We start from the raw sequence: 19724 nt of genomic DNA on the forward strand, positions 1-19724 counted from the left end.
CCTTAAGCAGGTTGTTCGGCTTTGATATAGAACATAATAATGATCTATGTACATTTCTACAGGTACTACTAAGAGAGGCTAAGCTTACATACTTATTTGTGCTACTCACTATTTATTTTCTACTTGATTTCAAAGAAGCATGCATCTCATATTAAAATAAAATGTGAATGAGTAGCATATCTTCTATCAATTTAATATTTTACTTGCTTTCAATTTATATTTCAGAACGAGATGGCTGTATATGAACTAATTCATAATTTTGTGGAGGTTTTGGACAGATATTTCAGCAGAGTGGTGAGTGAGACACGGAATCAATTGTAAAACATTTCCTTTCTTTGAAAGCCTTTGTGAACAGATTGTTCAGAGACAACAAATGAAAGAGGGGGTGGGAATCTTTGTTTATAAAAATGTAAAATGTGGAAAGTTTTGGTGTGACTGTGACAACTGTAACAAGGCAGCATCAGGAAGTTTTTTATTTTGTAACATACAATAATATAAGTATATATGGCTTATCAACTATTAGACATTGAATGCAAAAATATTTATGCTAGGAAACAGTCTTTTTGTATGTTTATCCACCAAATGGTACTTCAGGAACCTACATGCTTCCCACTCTGAATGGCCCTATCTACACTAGCCTTTAAACTGGTCTTTTCTATATTAGATTTATTTCTCTTAAAATTTCCCACCATTGCCACCCACAGATAAGCTGCAATGGTGCTAGAAGTGGAGAAAGCACTGATGTACCCGGTCACTCAGAGCAGGGTTGGACAAAGCACTGATTGGCAGTTGGTGTTTCAATCTATACTGGCACTCCCACTATTGCCACCAGGGGTAGCAATGCAGAAGTGGGAATTTTTAAGAGAAAAGGTATTGCATAGGTACAGTCAAGTTCTGCTGTGGTTCCGGTTTGGCCACCCAGTGTAATTACAGACTAAAACGCATGTTTTACATAGTTCTGACACTGTTTGGTCCTGTCCATACAGGATGGACAAATCATGTTAGAAACAAATGTAGATGAAGATGTATTTTAACAGTTTCAACATGGTTTTTTAGTTGGGTTGGATATCCTACCCTTTCCCCAGCATGAGTGGGTCAAAGGCTCTATGTAAGGGTGGTGTCAACATTGCAAAAAAGTGTTAATAGAATAATAGAATATTAGGGTTGAAAGAGAGCTCAGGAGATCATCTAGTCCAATCCCCTGCTCAAAGTGTTAACATGGATGAGCTAAGGGTAGTAAAGACATGGCAACTCATCTTTGAAGCTCAAGTTCAGCCTCAGGCTGCCATATATATTTGAACTTGAGCTGCTAAATAGAGTTAAAAACTGAGTTGCCATGACTTCACTGCTATTTTAACCTTTTAGCTAACACAGATTAGCTGCCTTTTTTTTTTTTTTTTTTTGCATTGTAGACATACCCTAAAAGTGATCCTTCCTCTGGCAAAAGAGGGCTGGGTGCAATTCCTCCTTGAGTCCATCGACTCCATGGTGTGCCATCGATAACTGTACATACTAAAGATCAGTGTACCCTCCCAGGTTTATAACTTTGATTTCCCAATAATAATGCAAACATTTTCTACAGCAGACCTAGGCCAGCAGAGCTGATCGTAAAGTTACTCCATGTGTGAATTTGTTGATGCAGAAGATAATCTTGCCTGAATCTATCACCTTTACAGTATGGGTCAAATGGGGTTAGAAGTAAAATTCCCAACTAACCATGCTCAGGCTAATAGAAAATTGGCCACTACAGTGTGCCCCAGTTCTCTAATGCATGGAGGTTGGAAATTCATTGCTATAATTGCAGTCACAACCTTAACACTCATGACATGAATGGAATTTGACTTCTCATGTGTAGCAGAATTTACTAGCATTTTATTTGTCTAATTGATCTAAGTCTGCTGCCAGCCTTTTCCCAAGTTTTAATGTTTTCAGCTGTGAATGAAAGTAGAGGCAGTATTAACATAGTAAAAGTCTGTCTGCCTTAGCACAAATATTCTCTAGTACCTTGTGAATCTACCACATTTAATGGATGCTGCACATCCGTTTCTTGTACATGTATATAGGCTAAAAGCTGACAATTATTAGCAATTTACTGATTACATCATGCTACAGAACCTGGCATTACTCAAAGCAGTTGGGGTTTAAAATTTGGAGAACTAAAAAGAGGGGTGGGTTGGAGAAATCACATACCATAGTTCTGTTTTTAATAGCATATAACGCGTATAATAAATAGCAGGCCACTGAATAACAGGCCTATAATTCCAGCTAGAGGTTCTGGTGGAACCCCAGAGCCAAGGGAATAAATCTGTACTGTACTAAATTATGCTGAGTTTCTAGTAGCCGAGGGGTAGCCGTGTTAGTCTGTATCCACAAAAACAACACGGAGTCTGGTGGCACCTTAAAAACTAACAGATTTATTTGGGCATAAGCTTTCGTGGGTAAAAAAAACCCCACTTCTTCTAGTCTTTAAGGTGCGACCAGACTTAGGGTAACCAGATGTCCCAATTTTATATGGACAGTCCCGATTTTGGGGGCTTTTTCTTATATAGGCACCTATTGCCACTCCCATCCTGAATTTTTACACTTTCTATCTGGTCACCCTAACCAGACTCCTCATTGTTTACATAATTCTCACAGAACTCTAAGTTGTGATGATAACACAAAGAGAAAAACAAAGCAAAAAAAGCAGTGGGAAAGAAAATAACATCTGTCTTGCTCTAGAGGGACATTTTGTCATCTTTATATTTTTAGGTTTGTGAGTTTTAAACATTCTTGCATGTGCTATTTTTTTATCTCATGGAATTTCCATTCTTAAATTTAGATATCAGATCTTATGCTGCTGTACCAGAGAAAACATTCACAGAATCAGGAGCAGGTTTTCAAAGCTACCTATGGGATTTGACTCTGGGACTCTCCTTGATTTTGATGGTAGCTACACAAATATAACCAGGCACACTGTTTGGAATATGTGCCTCTTGGTGCCCAGTGACGTTTTTTAAAAAAAAAAAAATCTTAAGTATAAATTGAATTGATCAGTCACCTGAAGTTTGCTTATTGTGATATACAAAAACTTTTTAAATGGGGATGTTGAACTCGTTCAGTGGAGAGGGCTGAATTATGGTTTTCTTTAGGGTCCATAAACCAGAGTTACGAGTTTCTGCCATATGATATCTGCAGTCCACAGCAACACTTTCACTATGTCAGTGGACTTTTGCATAAAAATCGAGGGTAGAATATTGGACCCAGAACCAGGGATAAGGAAGCCCAGTGCAACTTCATCTCCCTTCCAGGAAGTTCCACCTGTGTCTGGCAGAATTTTAATCCCTGAGAAACAAGGAGGGAACAGATGACACCGTAGAGCTCCACTGCTTGGAACAGAGCATTTTGCTGGGACTCAGGAGCACAGCTGCATCCACATCCCTAAGCTCAGTTATTGTCTCAGGCTGTCTTTCTTAAGACTCAGTAAAACAGCACTGCATTGTGCCAGATGTTCAGAAAGTTTTATTGCTTGGCAAACCTAATTCTTTGAAGTTTAATTTTTCAATAAAAAATTAAATTCTTTAGAATCTTAACTTGTCATGAAGGCTAGGATAATAAATCACAAGCACTTAGATCCCACATTAATGAGCATGATGTCACTGAGCACCGACCTGCACAAACCACCACAGAAAATCAAGCTGTCTTGGAATTTTATATCTGTGCTCTGACAGGCCTTTCCTTTTTCATCCAAAGGAGAAGTGGTATGTAATGTGTAATGACGGTGAGGTAAATGATAATTCACCTTATCTGACTAAAACTGATACCCACCTATCTTTTTTCTTCCAGAGTGAATTAGATGTATCCTTTCCAGTATCACCACCAATCCATTTGTCATTTTCTGTATGCCTGTTCTTACTGCCTTCTAGTACTACTTGGCAGACATTCAAGATAAAGCAGTACCATGTTATGATTTAACAAATTAATATTGCAGTTAGAGTAAGTAGCACACTCCTGGGGTCCAGCAGCAAAGGCGGCAGCTGCTAATGAGGAACCTTCTATTTAAAATCTCAGTAGCAATATAAAGACAATACTGGTGTGGAGCAATTTTTTTCTGAAGGTAACTTGTTAAATGAGATGCAGGGCTTAGTTACCAAGAACAACTGTATAATCATGTTTGGATACAGAGAAGGGAGACGGGTTATTTTTTGGTTTGCTTTTTTGTTTCACTATTTTTTATCAATTTAACTTTCTTTGTTATTGGCAAGGTATTTATCACCATAGTGCCTTCGGCCACATTAGAAAAAGGTTACCACTATTACAGGATTAAACATAGACGATGATCCTGCTTCTATAGAAGTCAGTGGGAGTTTTGCTGTTGCCATCAATGGGAACAGGAGTATGCCCTTGATGGGGAATCTTGGGTATCGATCATGACAGCAGCAATGATTGAAATGACATGGTCTTTGCACACACTTAACCACCCTCCACTCAACTACTCAGAATGTTACTTAGATGCCTTATTCAAGGAGTAATATATAGCTAAAATATAGAAACATTTTTGTTATGTTATTTTTTGTTATTTTTCTTACACTTCTTTACTAAGGCAGCAAAAGGCATCATATATAGTTTTTTCCTAAAACTTCTTAAAAGCATGTCCATCTACACATAAGCTAGGGAACTTCACTGGAACTCTCTGGTTCATCTAGTAGCATTAAAAAAAATAGTACACTGTCTGTGTTGCATTCATGGAACATAAATTAACACCAGGAAAGTTCCCCCAAATTGAAACCAAAGACTGGTGGATGAAATATCTGCCTTATGGGATCCTGTTTTCATAAGGGGAGTCTTGAGGTCCACAGACAATTGTGCACTTACATTTTTGTATGTACTTAAACATGTGCTTATTTAAGTACTTTGCTGAGGAGAGATGGACTTAATTATGTGTATAAGTGCTTTGAGTTGGGGACTAAGCGTACAATTTGGGTAATTATACATACAAATGGCTACTTATGCCCCAATATGGCTATATTTTGTATATGTATTTATCCAAATTTGAACACGAAATCATTTAGGGTGGTGCCATCCCTGTGAATACTAAGTGCCTTTTGTCAGAATTTTCACACTGAGGAATTTTCTGACTAATGCATGGATAAGATTAATCAGATTTTTACACACACTCTCTCTCTCTCTCTCTCTCTCTGTTGGCACAGTTAGTAGCTGAGAGATTGGCACCTGGCAACCTGCTGCATGCATTACTTAACAGGGTGTGTGATTACACAGTTTAGGGGAACTCTGGTGTAAACTGAAGATGATTTTCAATACTGGTTCAGTGTGCTGAGATCCTGTGCTAGCCCTTTAACCCATTTCACCTCTCTCAGAGACCCCATGAGAAAATCATTTTCAGCAATGAGTCAAATCTCCAATTGTAAACCAGCCTAATAGACTTGCCTGTAAATTTGAAGAGGGGTTTATGGAATTTAGGGAGCATATAAATTATCTTATTTGATAATATTAAGAAAAGGTTCTCAAATCTTGCTAGTACAACTATACTAGGCCAAATTCAAAGTCTGGTGTATCTCCACTGATGTATTAGGCCTCTTATCTTTAATTTTGTAGTACACCAGTACACTCTTTTTGGAGGGGAGCAGTTTTATTTTAAAACATTTTCCCTACAAGCTAAAAAATTCCTGTCTCATTTAGAGAAAGGAAGAACCTTTGTGGGCTAGAGTGTATAGAAAACACTAAAAGCAAATTCCTCAGTATGCTGAGTGAAGTGTGAACATGTGCCTATATAAGTGGTGGTGATGGTGATGTGAACCATTCAGATTAGCATTTATTTTTTATAGCAATTTAAATAGCAGATAAATAGAGAACAGTGTAACATTTGGACTACACGTGTCTTAGTTGTTATTGCAGCGCAAACTATTCCATCAAAATGCCATTTGTAGCATGTAAAATAACAGTCACGGCCTGGGAACAAATCATTTCTGTTGCCAAGTAGCCTGAGCTGACTCCAGTTTTATTCAAAATATCTGATGAAGAAATACAATGTGAATGTCTGTAGCAGCAAACACGTATGCAAGATATATCGTGTTAATAGACTGGGCATCCGGCTAGAGCCTGTGATGATTTCCTGTCTCTATGGTAACACTGATGTATACAAATCCACATGAATTTGGTTTTAAAAGTGATCATGTCTACTTAATGTTGAAAACAAGATGATAATAAAGAACTGACGATAACATGATCCAACAAACATTTTAAAATTGCAAAGAAAAATAATCAGAATGGTGATTACCACATATTCCAAATTCACTAAGAGCTCTCCTTTCCATGAGGTGCTAAGTACCCACACCCTTCCATTGAAGGCATTGTTTGATTGAGTCCCTAACTCCAAGCAATCTATATATTGGTATAATAGCTACATATGAAAGAAAATGGCAGCACCAATCTGCAGTGTAGAACTCTATAGCTGAGACACATACATTATCCTATATTGCAAAAGCACATTATTAGTAAATGCTGGGAAGTCCTGCTAAATTATCATATTAAAATGTAAAGCATACATTAAAGGTACATTAAGGTTACACATTTAAAATCAAATTTAAAAAAAAAATCAGGAAAAGCAAAGTGACGTTTCCATTCGCAGCGTTAATGCTGTCAGACTGCCCGTTTTATATAACAATGGGAACAATAGCACACTTTATTTGCATCTTATAGAATAGCAGGTTTGGAAGGGACCTCAGGAGGTCATCTAGTCCAACCCCCAGCTCAAAGCAGGGCGAATCCCCAATTTTTGCCCCAGATCCCTAAATGGCCCCCTCAAGGATTGAACTCACAACCATGAGTTTAGCAGGCCAATGCTCAAACCACTGAGCTGTCCCTCCCCCGCATCTCTTCCTGCAGTTTTAACGATTTAAAATTTGGGGCAAAGAATTAAGTAATCCAATTTAGTACTTGTAATTATTCTTAAATATTGCGAAAGCCCCACAATCTATAAAAGACTCTACCCCAGTCTGAAAAAAGGCAAGTTGCAGTTCCTTAGATGTAACCTTCATCCAGGGAAATCGGCCTTGATGGAAGCATGTATCTTGTATCTCTGCCAGATTCTACAGTCTGTCTATACCCATTTATCCTGCTGTTCCTTAGCCCCAATTGCTCTCAAACCCACTCTACATCTTTGAAAAAAGGGGTCAAGGACCAAGAAAACCCAAACTAAGTGCAAAAAAATTCCCAATAAATTAGCAAACCCACAATTAAATACTAATACTATTTAGAGCACCTAACTATGTTGTTACAGCAATCCCAGCTAAAAGAAGATATGCAACAATCCATAGGAAACCACTATCCTCCAATCTGAACACAAGCAATAACTCCAGTTTCCAAGTCTCTGTAGAGATTATATATTGCAAGAGAACTTAATTCCTGGTCCTAACTAAAAGCCTGTATGTGTCACACAAATCTGCCCTCCAGCCTCTTAACCAATCAACTACTGTAAGGGAATGGATGTAAAAATCCTGCTGTTTCTGCTACAAAGAACAATATACACTTTACTCTAGGCCAAAAAAACTATGTGAAAGCAAAAGAACCTTCCAAGTTAATGCTAAGGTTTAAGTTGTTTACTGCCCCAAAAGTGTTATCATATTTAATAATGTAAACTTAACAGGAAAAGTCAGTGTAACTTTCATTAAAAGCAAAGGGCGGGATCCAAGCTTTTCCTACCAAATTTAAAATAAGACAAGTTAAGAGGCAGGCTGTATGAACATATATTTAGTCATATTTTTACCAGCATTTTCCATCAAATTAATGTTTTAATATATTCTCCAAGGCCACATTCCTGAAAACATTTATGTGTGTGCCTGCTTAACTTTAAGCACAAGTAACACAATTGCTGATTTCCATGGGGGTTACTCATGTGCCTAAACTTTTGTGCAAGTAAGTGGTTGCAAGATCGCAGCTTTAAACATATTGCACATAGCAACAATGAAAACTATTGGCACTAGTCAATTAAAGGGTGATATTTTAGACAACCACTTTATTTTATTAAGTTCTGAGTAGCCATTTGTTTTGAGAGCAACTTTTATATGTAAAGAGTCTAGATAATGGTTAAGACAAGTTTCCACTTTTAGTCTGGGAATTAGTCATTCTGCACATAATTAAGAATCCATATGAAGCAAAGATCATGATATTTCCAGAACTATATTTTAAATATGTTTTTAAAACAACTGCTACCAGATGTGCTGATGGACCATTTAAATGGACAACAGTGTTAATACCATTAATAATTAAATGTTTCTGTTTAGCGAGTTAATATCTCTGATTTTTTATACACAGAACCAGAGCTTAAATGGGTTGAATTTTATTAAGCTCTTAAACAGCTGCAGTTCAGATGGCGTAGAAGCCACTTTCTGGCTGTGATGAGTCACTACAAGGATTAAGAAAGTGACAATTGAAAGTGTTATCACAGCAGTTTGGTGTAGACTAGATGCTGTTATGTGTAGGAGTTGTTAAAATTAAGAAAAGTTGGTTTTCTACAGTTTAAATTGACAGAACAAGCTTTGTTCTGAACCAGATACTAGCCTGTGAAAAAAACAGATGTTTATGTTCAGGTTTCTGTCTGGATCCCCAGAGAACCAAGAGTCTGGAGACCAATTTCCTGAGTTAAGAAAATCATTGAGTCCCATTGTGATTAGCCTACTGTTTATGTCTGGGACAACTGAAAAACACTGATATAGGGAATTTCCCAGCTGAATCCATCAGACACTTTAATGTCCACCAAAGTAGCAGTTTCAAACTTTAAGTTTGGGCAATTTTAAGTAATCAGGAGGAAAATTATAATGTTACAGTGTTGGTTCAATGAATAGTTCAGGCTCAATGTTTATAAGTATATACTTGAATTTACACTGTAAAAGAATTGGATAAAATGGAAACCTAGTAGTATTAATTTCAAATAATTATCACAATAAGAGAGAAGTCCTCTCCAGGATCATGATGTATTGAACCAGCTAAAGGCTCTCCCACCAGACTTTCACCTTGACTGTGATCAGTCAGTTTTCAACCCTCCATCCAGAATGTATAATCCGAGGAGGAGCCAACTGTTAGTGCTCTAACATCAGGATCAGACAAATGTTCTGGAATTTACAAGTACAGTCAGTCTCCTACTTAATAGCAGAGATGTAATGATTTTAATATAGCCTCCTGAGGCAGAGATGTTCAGGAAGCATAAAGTGCTTTCAGTGACTGAAATTTCCAGGCCAGTAGATAGTCCAGAAGTTACTTAATAAGAATGATCATTCGTAATGATAAAGTCAAGTAGTGAGATGTTAGAGGATTATAGGGGTGGGATTCACAAGGGGGACTTGAGCACTTCAGTGCCTAACATTTAGGTGCCTTGGCGCCTAGTAGAATTCGCAATCCTGAGCGAGGTGACCAGACTCCCTGCACAACGCCTGGGAAGTTAGGCACCTACGAATGGGATCCACAAAAGCCAACACATTGAGCAGGGAGGTACCTACGCTAGCCAGTAGGAAATGCGGTGGAGTGGGGCCACTCAAAAGGAGTTAGAGGCCAGATTCACACAGGTGTTTAGGCACCTAACTTCCTTTGAAATCAGTGTAAGTTAGGAGCCTGTGGATCTGGGCCTAGGTACGTAAGTATGGGCTGGGAGGAGGCACCTCCCTCCACTTGGGATTCAGAGCCAGGAACCCTCTCCTGGAGTTAGGTGCTGAGGTCAAGTCAGCCATTTGTCAAGAAAAACTGAGGAGCAGGAGTCTCCCTCCCCACCACCAACCACCTTTAGCCCAGTGGTTTAGGGTACTCACCCAGGATGTGGAGACCAGGAATCAAATTCCCACTCTGCCTGATATAATGCAGGGACTTGAATTTGGGGTTTTGAGAGTGGCAGTGGTGCCTAAATGATAGACATAAGCACCTAAAGTAGCAATTAGGTGCTTCAGTCCCCCTTGTGAATCCCAGCAAAAATAGTGAATCTAACTTGTGGTTGAAAATGAATGGCCATGAAGGAAATCTATGTTGTACATCAGTTACTTAGAGGCAAATTGTCTGTCACCTAAGTACTCAAGCTGTGGTCTGCAGATCACTTGCTAGTGTTCCTGGGAAACCTGGCTGCTCATAAGATACTGGCTTCTCCTCATTGCCAATTTAGACCACGTGCACCCATTCCCCTATCTTCAAATCAAAGAAAACCCTCAGATACTTTAAATGGTGCCACCTTGTGAAGGAGAAAATATTCTCTTTGATAAATACATTTGCACCGCATCTTGATGCGCCAGAATTCAAAGCCAGATGGCAAGCATATCTGCTTATTTCGCTGTTGCTGCATGGTTAAGTGATGGGGGTAGAGGGAAAGCAAGATCATTTATTGTACTTATTTCATTTTAGTATGTGTGCCATAAATACTCATGAATAGGATTAGAAAGTGCCACTATTGCAAGGTAACTTTTACAAGGGATTAATTTATGTGCAGTTTTACTAATAGGGCTTATGCCAGGTACAAGAAGAAGAAAGGAAGAGAGTAGGTCCTCTGTAGAGGCAGCTCTCCAAGTCACACCCTGCACAGCACCTAGAGACCAACCTTAATATGTATCTACATACTTGGCATGGTCTTTTCTTCAACATGCAGGCTAGCAGCGTTGGCAAATTTGTATAATTTTTGGTGGTGCCCAGAATGGGTTCAAGTCCCAACTCCCCCCCCCACACACACACACACCTGCCTAAGGCTCTGGGAGGGAGTTTGGGTGTGGGAGGAGGTTTGGGGTGCAGGCTCTGGGCAAAAGTTTGCGGGAGGGAGGGATGTGCGAGGGGGAGTTTGGGTGCTGGATGTGGGGCTTGGGGCTGGGCCAGGGATGAGGAGTTTGGGGTGCAGCAGGCAGGCTGCCCCAGGGTTGGGGGGAGCAGAAAGGAGAACTCCCCCCAGCCCTCCCCACCAGCAGCAGCAAGTTGCGGGGGAGCCCTCCCCAACACGACACACACCCAAGCCCCTCCCCCAAGCTGCTGCTCAGGAGATCCAGCCAAGATAAGCCCCGCACCCTCAGAGTACCTCGCTACCATGCACCTCCTTCCCCTGCAGGTGCAGCAGCTGCCTCAGCCTGCCCGCAGCACCGCTCCCTTGTTGCCAGCGGCAGCGCAGCATGGAGCTGCGGGGGACAGCCATCCGCTGCTCAGGGTAGGCGGGGACGCTCCAGGGTGGCAGGTGGGCTCCCAGGGCCCATACAACTCACCTCCCCTACAGGCTAGGATACATGGAACTCAGCATATATATCGACCTATAATTTATTATGAGTGCTTCAGATCAGCACATTATGGCCCAGATCCCCAAAGGTATTTAGGCTCCTAACTTCCATTGAAATCAGAGAGCTTTATTTATATGTTAAAATTAACAAAATTTCCCCTTCTCCCCAGGTTTTTTAAGTCTTTGAATGCATAGCTGCAGTCTTACTAATACAAGACTTTTACACAGACGTTTATGCGCAATAGAGCAGGAACATCACTGGAAGTGGCCCTTTAGTAAAGGCTAAGCTAGATTTAGATGTCAAAGTACACACCTTGCCCAGCCTTTCCCCACACTAGTTGATCTGGTAGATTTACTTTCTACTCTTGCTGCAGGATTCATCCAAAGGTTGGATGATTTACACCCTGTTGTGTGGGTCTCTTGCCAAGCAGGAGGGGGGCTGCTGGTATGGAAGAGCTAGGAAGATGATAGACAGATGTCCCCACAGTGGCCTGGGTACAGTCAGAATGAAATGTCTAAGTGTGTGTATAGAAGGATGTAACAGCAGAGGACCGGCATCATGAGACTTGCAGGAAAGGAGAAATGAGCCAAGATTGCTCATTGTCTAAAGCTGAATGTTTGCCAGGAGCAGCATGGGAAAATAAGGTGGGAACAGAATTGCAAAGGAAGCTTGGAGATTTACCAGAATCAAGGTGTGCAATCTCTCTGGAATGGTAGCTGCTAGCCAAATTCAGGCCACAGGTGAGACAACTGCTGGTGGAATGAGGGCTGAGTAGCTGTGGAATGTTGCCTCACAGGGCGGGGCTAGCATGTTACAGGTGGAAAGATTGACACCACTTCACTCCCTGTAACAAAAATGTGCCTCTAGCCATTAAGTATATTTTAGCTTTTTTAAAATGCTAACTTAAAAGGGAAAGTCAATGCCATTAATTTTGAAACAAGCTGAAATTTCTTCTCTAACGCTATCTGTGACCGAACCTGCTACAAGGCACCTGGGGTTTGGAAAATCAGGGGGTAATACAAACACTTTCAGAAATTAATCACTGATCTCACTCTGATGTGTGTTATTTTCAGGAAGGGTAATCCAGAGAAACTGGTCTAGAGAGTGTGAGTTCTCCTTCCTGTACCTGGTTTCACTTGGGATATTTTCCCTGTTAAATTTTTGGATCTAGGAGCTCTGTGTGTGGGTCTTGCTATTTTAAAGATTGGATGGGTTTTTCCCATGAGAGTTCTGTCAGACAGTGTAAATGACTTGGCTTTGGTACAAAGTTAAAATTTAAAAAGTTTGTAGTGGCATTTTAGGACTATTCATGGAAGCTCTGTAGATTAATATCTGAATTTAATAGGCCCTCCTTCCTACACGTACAGCATTGCATCACAGTAGTGATGCTGAATGGGAACTTAAGAATGGCTAATTCTGTTTTCCATAAATTTCCAAATTATTGTACTCATGCTGTAACTGTTTCCACACTAAAATATTCCTTGCAAGGTAGTGACATTCTTTGAAAAGTATCATATGGAGAGCCAGCTACAACAACTTCTGTAGCCTGCAAGCTGCATAGGCTAAATTAAATGCAGAGGTCCAGATTTTAAAGGTATGTAGGTGTTGCTCCACTCGCCTGCAAGACCTAAGTGATTTAGGGCTAATCTACATTTCTTAGCGTATGCACAATGTGCCTCAAGTGGCACATGACCAGGATTAATCACCGAATTTTGTCTGCTTGGATCATTAGTTTCCCTGGCCTGGGACTGGTAGTGATGGGGAGTGTGATGTGAATGCTGATCCACGCCCCTGGTCCACACTGAAAAGTTACATAAGCATAGCTACATCGCTGTGGGGGTGTGAAAAATCCACACCCCCAGAGAGACTACGTCATTGTCATTATGCCAACGTAATCCCCACTGTAGGTAGTGCCAGGTAGACAGAAGAATTCTTCCATTGTCCTAGGTACTGCCTCTAGGGGAGGTGAATTAACCACAGCAGCAGCAGCATTCCTCCAATCACTGTAGAGTGTCTTCACTGAAGCACTACAGCTGTGCTGCTGTAGCATTTTTAGTATAGACATACCCTAAGTAGCTTTGAAAACTTGGGCCAGAACGAGTACACAGACAGTGGAGTTCCACTAGTGTGAATGCAGAGTAATAGAACTAAATCTGACCACCTGTCTTTCTGAGGTCATGCCATACTATCAAACAACATTCATGGCAAGCAAGTTCCAGGAGGCAGTAGTGAAGGTGCAAAAAACCAAACCAAACAAAAAAAACCACCATCCCCAAACTGTTGAAAGATGTGTTTGCAAATTGGAATGTGAAGTTTCTTTCTGGCTCCACTGCAATAAACAGAATCCCCAACATACAGCCAAGAACTACAAGGAGTGAAGCTGAAACTGTGATTGATCTGTTGAGCAGAGGGAAAGACTGAAGAGCAGCAAGAGGTGGGGACAAGGCAGAAGAGAGGTTTAACTTCTTCCCCTGTAGATTGTGCTGAATCATGGAGACAGCCATGATACCAAGTAGTTTTTAATGTCAATTTCTATTTAACAGAATAGAGATAAATAGGAAAAGCAGGACGTGTTTTACTTAACCCCCACTTTTCTCACATCACATTTGTTCAATGAATACTGGTGTGTTTAGAACACTTTTTTGCTGGTATAAAACTTATTTATTTGCCAAGGCCAAAGCAGTTAAGATACGTTAATGGAGGAGTTTCATATGGCTCAAAAGGACACACATTTGTATAGTTTCAGATTTTTGCCTTTCAGCTGCCTCATTTCACTAGGCAAATCTTGAAGGTGCTAAGTACATTTAAAATCATTTTAAAAATGAAACCTTTATTAAATTCTATTCCTTAACAAAGGAGTGTAAATTAATGAAATCACTCTTAGCTATCCTCTGTGTAAATTACAATAGACTAATAACATATCAGCTTATAAAACTAGACAAGTTTGAAACTTGATTTTTCCATTAGGCCAAATAAGTGGTGTTACGGGAGGGGGAAAAAAAATACACAATGGTCAGCCTTGAAAATGCTGGTATCAGTCAGAAGTGAACAGACTTAAGTATTATCTTGTTTAATGGAAATGCAGAGTACACAAATGTGCTTTTAGGGTCTGTCTACACTGCAGCTGAGAGCATGCCTCTCCCGCACTAGTTCTAACACCACACTAAAACTAGCAACATGATCGTTATGTATTCAGATGGCTAGCCTGTGCCACCACCCATTCTGCAACATCCACACTGCAACCTTGATGCTAACTCAAGAACAGCTAGTGTGTCTGTCTACACTAGCTGGGAGGGACTCTCCCAGGTGCAATGTAGACATACCCTTAGCATTATTCATAGTCACAGTCAAGTTTGTGGTATCTTACTGATTGCATTTTGTATCTGTAGTAAGCAGAAACTATTCTTTCCATAAAATCCAGCAGTGAACTGGCAGTGAACTCAGACAAGCCTATCGAAAAAATTTGTCCAGATATTAATTGTTCAAATTATGTTGCGCTTTCAGTGCCTCATCTTCTCTAAGAGAGACAACTGCAGTTATCCGTTCCCACTGACACTTCAACATGTGACTAACACAATAAGGTGAAAAACATTGTCTGACATGGGTATTCGTGCTACTAAAAAAATTTAACCTAATCTCGAAGTGCAGATTTACAAATACCCACACTTGTAAGTTTTAATCAGAGAAGAGGGTTGAGAACATTAAATGCTTGCGACAAAGGCAGTGAAGATTTTCTTCTGAATTAGTCTTCACACTGTTCAATACCTTAAGTAAAAATTACTTAACTTGAAATGTTTCTAGATAATGTTCAACTTGGATCGAGTGCATATAATTTTGGATGAAATGGTGTTAAATGGCTGCATTGGGGAAACCAACAAGAATAGAATTCTTGCACCTCTATTTGTTCTTGACAAAGTGGCAGAAAGCTAGAAAGAAACAAGTCTACCGAAGAACGTATTTTACAAAGCGTTCTGAAAACCTCACAAACATCCCTACAGCTATTTTCTGAGACTTCCGAAGGTGAAATCTTGCAGTATTTTCAACTGGCTGGAACATACTAAAGCAAAGAAATCTAATGCATATTCCCTCTTCCTTTCTCCTCCAACCCTAGAACAAAATATGCCATGCCAACGTAAAGGTAAAAATTGGGACTGAGGAGGGACCAACAGGAACTTCTTTTTCGAAGAGGCAAATGTCAGTTGACACAGCACTTGTCTTTCTAAAAAGTAACTATTTTGTTTTAGTATTTGTAATTCTGTTAAGGGAAAAATATTCATGAAGCCTTGTACGTCTGTGGCTATGCATCTCAGGGTACGTTTACATTACAAGCGCTACAGCAGCACAGCTGTAGACACGCCGTTGTACTGTAGACATTTACTACAGCAACAGAAAGGGTCTTTCAGCTGCAGTAGTAAATCCACCTACTTGAGAGGCGGGACCTAGTTGTGTCTGCAGTGGAGTTTAGACTTAACTATATTGCACAGCCCTGAGTGATGTAGTTAGGTCAACTTAAGTTTTAGGTATGGACCAGGCTTCACCTCCTTCATTCCAGAAATAAGGGATGGAGAAGATGAGTTAGAAAATATTAGTATAATTCCAAAGTTGTTTCAGATCTTGCTTTAATACTTTATACCATATTATCATTCAAATTTGTTTTCGTAAGTATGTATTGTAAGCTCTTGAGCTTCTGTACCGATACGACCAATCTTCTACTAGGTTCAGTCTGCACAAGAACAGGTTTATCCTATATGCTTTTGTATAGAACCGAGTGTCAAGTTTGTGTTCACTCAAATACTGCAGTGATGGCTGTAATAAAGGTTCCTGAATACTATGGCAGTTGTAACTAAACTATTTGGACACTTAATTCTATGATGTTAATAAAAGAATCAGAATGGTAAAACAACGGTTAATTGTTCTTTATCATACCCAAAAGGAAGTTGCTCCTTTAGTAGTTTAATTTTCTTAGTGTAATGTTTTAGTATTTTGCTTATAAACTTGAAAATAAAGGTTCTCCTTTTCACTATGGTATTTTTTCCACTTACACGTCAGTTTCTGGTTGGTAATATCAGTATTCTTTCACATCTGCAGCATCACAGTGTAAAGAACTGCCAGCTGGGGAAGCACACACAATTGTTAGTAATGGGATCACAATCATCACAGCTTTTCTTCCCCCAACCCTCAGCCTACCATTAGATGTTTTATATTCATTGCTTGTCCAAGTCTTGAATAAAATCTACAGAAGAGGCGCCTCAGATTTGTAAGTTTCCTAGTACTGACCAAATGTACCCAAACTAATCTATAAATCTTTAGGAGCAGTAAAAGAGAGCTCAATGACTGGTCTTTAAGTGAAATACTGTGACATGGACAACTGTCCGTCATCTTTCATAAAAGTCCCTAAAGAACTCAATTCGTAATTACTTTCATTTTCTAATCACCTAGTACTGTAAACTAGGTTCAGACTGGTATTGAGGTGAAAACCTCCATATTTAAACTATCCATCTTCATTCCCTTTTAGATTATCATATTGAAGGTAGGTCCCATTGGTTCTTACACCAGACAGCCATTTGGTAATGGTAAAAGTACAATCAGCTGCATAGAATTTTCATTCTAGCACCCTCCCTGTCAGATAGTCTGACCCTCACTCCTTACTTACTCCTGTCTCCATGCCACTGATTTTTGCCCTGGACTTGGTGAAAGGAGCTTCCAGGAGGCCTGCTGAACTGTCTCAGTACACCAGTGGGGACTGCTCAACCATCTCTGCATGGAAGCTGCCCACACGCCAGCTGTGAGCTGGGTTCCTGTGGTCTACTGTGTGTCTGCCACTTCTCAGAAGAGAGGTGGGGGAGGAAAAGGGTTGTTCTTCAAACCCCCCTTAAAAAACTTCTGGACCTGAGCGTAGCAGTTTTGAGGAAGAAGCCCTCTAAACCAATGAGGAAACAGTTAACAAAAACAAAAAACACTTTAAAAAATCCTGTGAAAGCTCTTCTCCAAAAGGGAGACAATTAACACGTGTGCTAATTGGAGGCCTAGAATTCTGGGGAGTGCTCTTTGAGAGGCAAGCCCAGGCTCAGAGCACAGATCTGGTCTGTCTGCAGTTGATCTGGAGATGGGAAACACCCCCTGCTGAAGACTATTCAATGAAGGGGACTGAAAAATATGCATTTTTCTTATAAGCTTTTGATTGGTTCAAGACACTTCTGTTAAAAGTGTAATAACATCTTATTTACTTCACCTTTATAAGTAGTCACTGACCACCATAACAAAATTACAATACATGGTTCAATCAAGACAGCCATTGCACCCTCAAAAAACTTTAATCAATTGCATCTTGTGGGGTACAGTCATTCACCCTGATGCAATATGCAAACTTAGTATCATTCATATCATGTGTGAAAAATACTGAAACAGCACTGTGCTAGTTCTCAGAAAGTTACACTGCAAAACTCTGAACGCCCTGGCTTAGCCAACAGACACCCTAATGAACAGGTCACTTATTTGCTCTTATACCCCAATTTCTATTTTCTTAAACTTAGAAAAATAAGCCACATTTCTTCAAAAGTAATGCTTTCAGAACCCTTACATTTGACCAAATCAAAATAAGATATCTAATCTATGTAACTAATATTTGAGGAGTATGAGAGAAATATTCAGAGGAGACACTTTTGTACGCTGCAAACATTTTAATGATTATTGTTGAGCATACACATTGGAAATTTTTTTAAATTTCAAACTGCAACAAGTTAAATAAATGTTTATAATATACAAGGAAAGTACAACCAAAAGTAAAACTTGCTTTAAGTGTGCCTTGCACCAGGAACCAGTGTTTTGTTTTGTTTTTTAATAGCTTTATTGTTGAGCTGCACAAACACACTTAAGGATTTGATCTTTATAGCAGGGCATTTAAGAAATCAAAATATATTCCCAGTTGAAAGGAAAAAAAAAAAGTTGTGCATGATTATATGCAAAAACAAAAAACAAACACCCCCCCACCCCCAAGAAAAAACAACACTAGAATACGCCAATAGTGCAAGCACCATTGAAAAAAAAAAAGCATGTGATGCCCATTAACTCTAAGATTTAAGGAAGCAAGTTTTTGACCAGTTAGTCTAAAGCCAGCAAAACAGGGATCAGTGATGGCAACTGTAGTGTACAAGGTATTAAATGACAAACTTTACACAAATACACTTAGAAATTTATATCAGTGAACACTGAAAATCTGCAGATCTGCTCTTTGGAACAGTCAAAGAGAACCACCTTAATTTCCAGTCGTGCAAGCCCTTGAAGCATCACACAGTGTTCTGTGCCATTTACTTGCTGGCTGTGTAGTTACAGGGATTTGTTTTGTCATTAGCAGCTAACAAACTTTTTCCACGTGTTCCTAAAGCCTCACAGGTGGAAAAAAGGTAAGTCTTATCAGAGCACAGCGTGGAGATCATATTTTCTGCACACAAACACAAGAGGCTTCACTAATACCAAACAGTTTCTCATGTCCCATGTTGCACAGAGCAATTCAATTGAGATGAAAGCCTTTTTCCATAGTAGCAGCTAGCAGGCGCTCCCTCATAATCTCCTCAGAGGAATACTCAGGCAATTTAAGGTAATGCACACAGGTATTCACAGATGGATAACTTGCATCTGTAGCATCAACCTGAGAATAGGGAAGGATGATTATTATTTATGTACTGCTATAGTTTATTGTATTATACGTACATGATAAAAATACATAGGTCCTTTCTCCTCTGTCAAATTTACACTCCACTTCATGCTAGAGTTGGTTGGGAATTTTTTCACAGATTTTGTTGTTGGTGTGAAATTCCAAATTGCCACAACTGAAACTTTTTGCAGGAATGTATCAGTTTTAGTGTAACTCTCTTTGGAAAGGTTTCCAAGGTCCAGGAATTTGTAGTCAGAGAGGGAAGGAGGGAGGGAGAGAGAGAGGAACCCATCCCAGAATACCAAATAGCCCAGTGATTACAGTACACATCTGGGATGTGGGAAATCGAGGTTCAAGTACCTATTCTAAATCAGGCAAGAGCAAGGACTTGAACCCGAGTGTCCCATATATCAGGTGGTTTCCTCTCCCACTGGGCTACTAGATACTCTGGGATGGTGCGCACTCTCTCTCTCTCTTAATTCTGATGAAAAAATGTCAAAAGGTTTCAGTTTTGCCCCAATGTGAAAAGGGAATTTTTTTGAAATCTCTGAAAATTTTCACAAGATGGGAAAACTGTTTCCCACCCAGCTCTACTTCATGCGTAAAAACAATGAGATGCTAAAGGATGGGGGTATCAACCAAATAAAGGCTAAGAGAGATTGAAGTGTACTTAGTTTACATACACATTTCCTTAGTTCCTTTTTATGAGAATATATACGAGAGTACAGAGTTGGAGAAGAGTTGGAGTGAAAGGCTAACAGAAAATATTGAGTGTTGATGAGGAACTATAAGATTAACAGTGTGTTTTATTTAAGTGGCAGATGTAGTTTTTTTGTAAG

At 39.6% G+C, this 19724-nt stretch overlaps 2 protein-coding genes across 17 annotated transcripts in view; one reads left to right on the forward strand and one right to left on the reverse strand.

Moving 5' to 3' along the window:
- The window catches only part of AP4S1 (adaptor related protein complex 4 subunit sigma 1), a 36955-nt gene extending 20743 nt beyond the window's left edge, over positions 1-16212 (forward strand). For 2 of the 6 annotated variants that reach the window (XM_073348951.2, XM_073348950.2), the window contains exons 6-8: positions 226-294; positions 3826-3837; positions 15033-16212. In XM_073348951.2, coding sequence (XP_073205052.1) covers positions 226-294; positions 3826-3837; positions 15033-15161 — 210 coding nt within the window. In that variant the 3' untranslated portion in view covers positions 15162-16212. The other 4 variants (XM_073348953.2, XM_073348956.2, XM_073348955.2 and 1 more) reach the window with 3 other exon arrangements.
- A 1667-nt stretch (positions 16213-17879) lies between these two features.
- HECTD1 (HECT domain E3 ubiquitin protein ligase 1) overlaps positions 17880-19724 on the reverse strand; it is a 92085-nt gene continuing 90240 nt past the window's right edge. For 6 of the 11 annotated variants that reach the window (XM_073348930.2, XM_073348935.2, XM_073348929.2 and 3 more), the window contains one exon: positions 17880-18879. In XM_073348930.2, the coding sequence (XP_073205031.2) occupies positions 18742-18879 (138 nt within the window). In that variant the 3' untranslated portion in view covers positions 17880-18741. The remainder of the gene's footprint in view (positions 18880-19724) is intronic. The other 5 variants (XM_073348936.2, XM_073348934.2, XM_073348941.2 and 2 more) reach the window with 1 other exon arrangement.

This window comes from Lepidochelys kempii, chromosome 6 (assembly GCF_965140285.1).
Source record: "Lepidochelys kempii isolate rLepKem1 chromosome 6, rLepKem1.hap1, whole genome shotgun sequence".
Taxonomy (NCBI): domain Eukaryota; kingdom Metazoa; phylum Chordata; order Testudines; family Cheloniidae; genus Lepidochelys; species Lepidochelys kempii.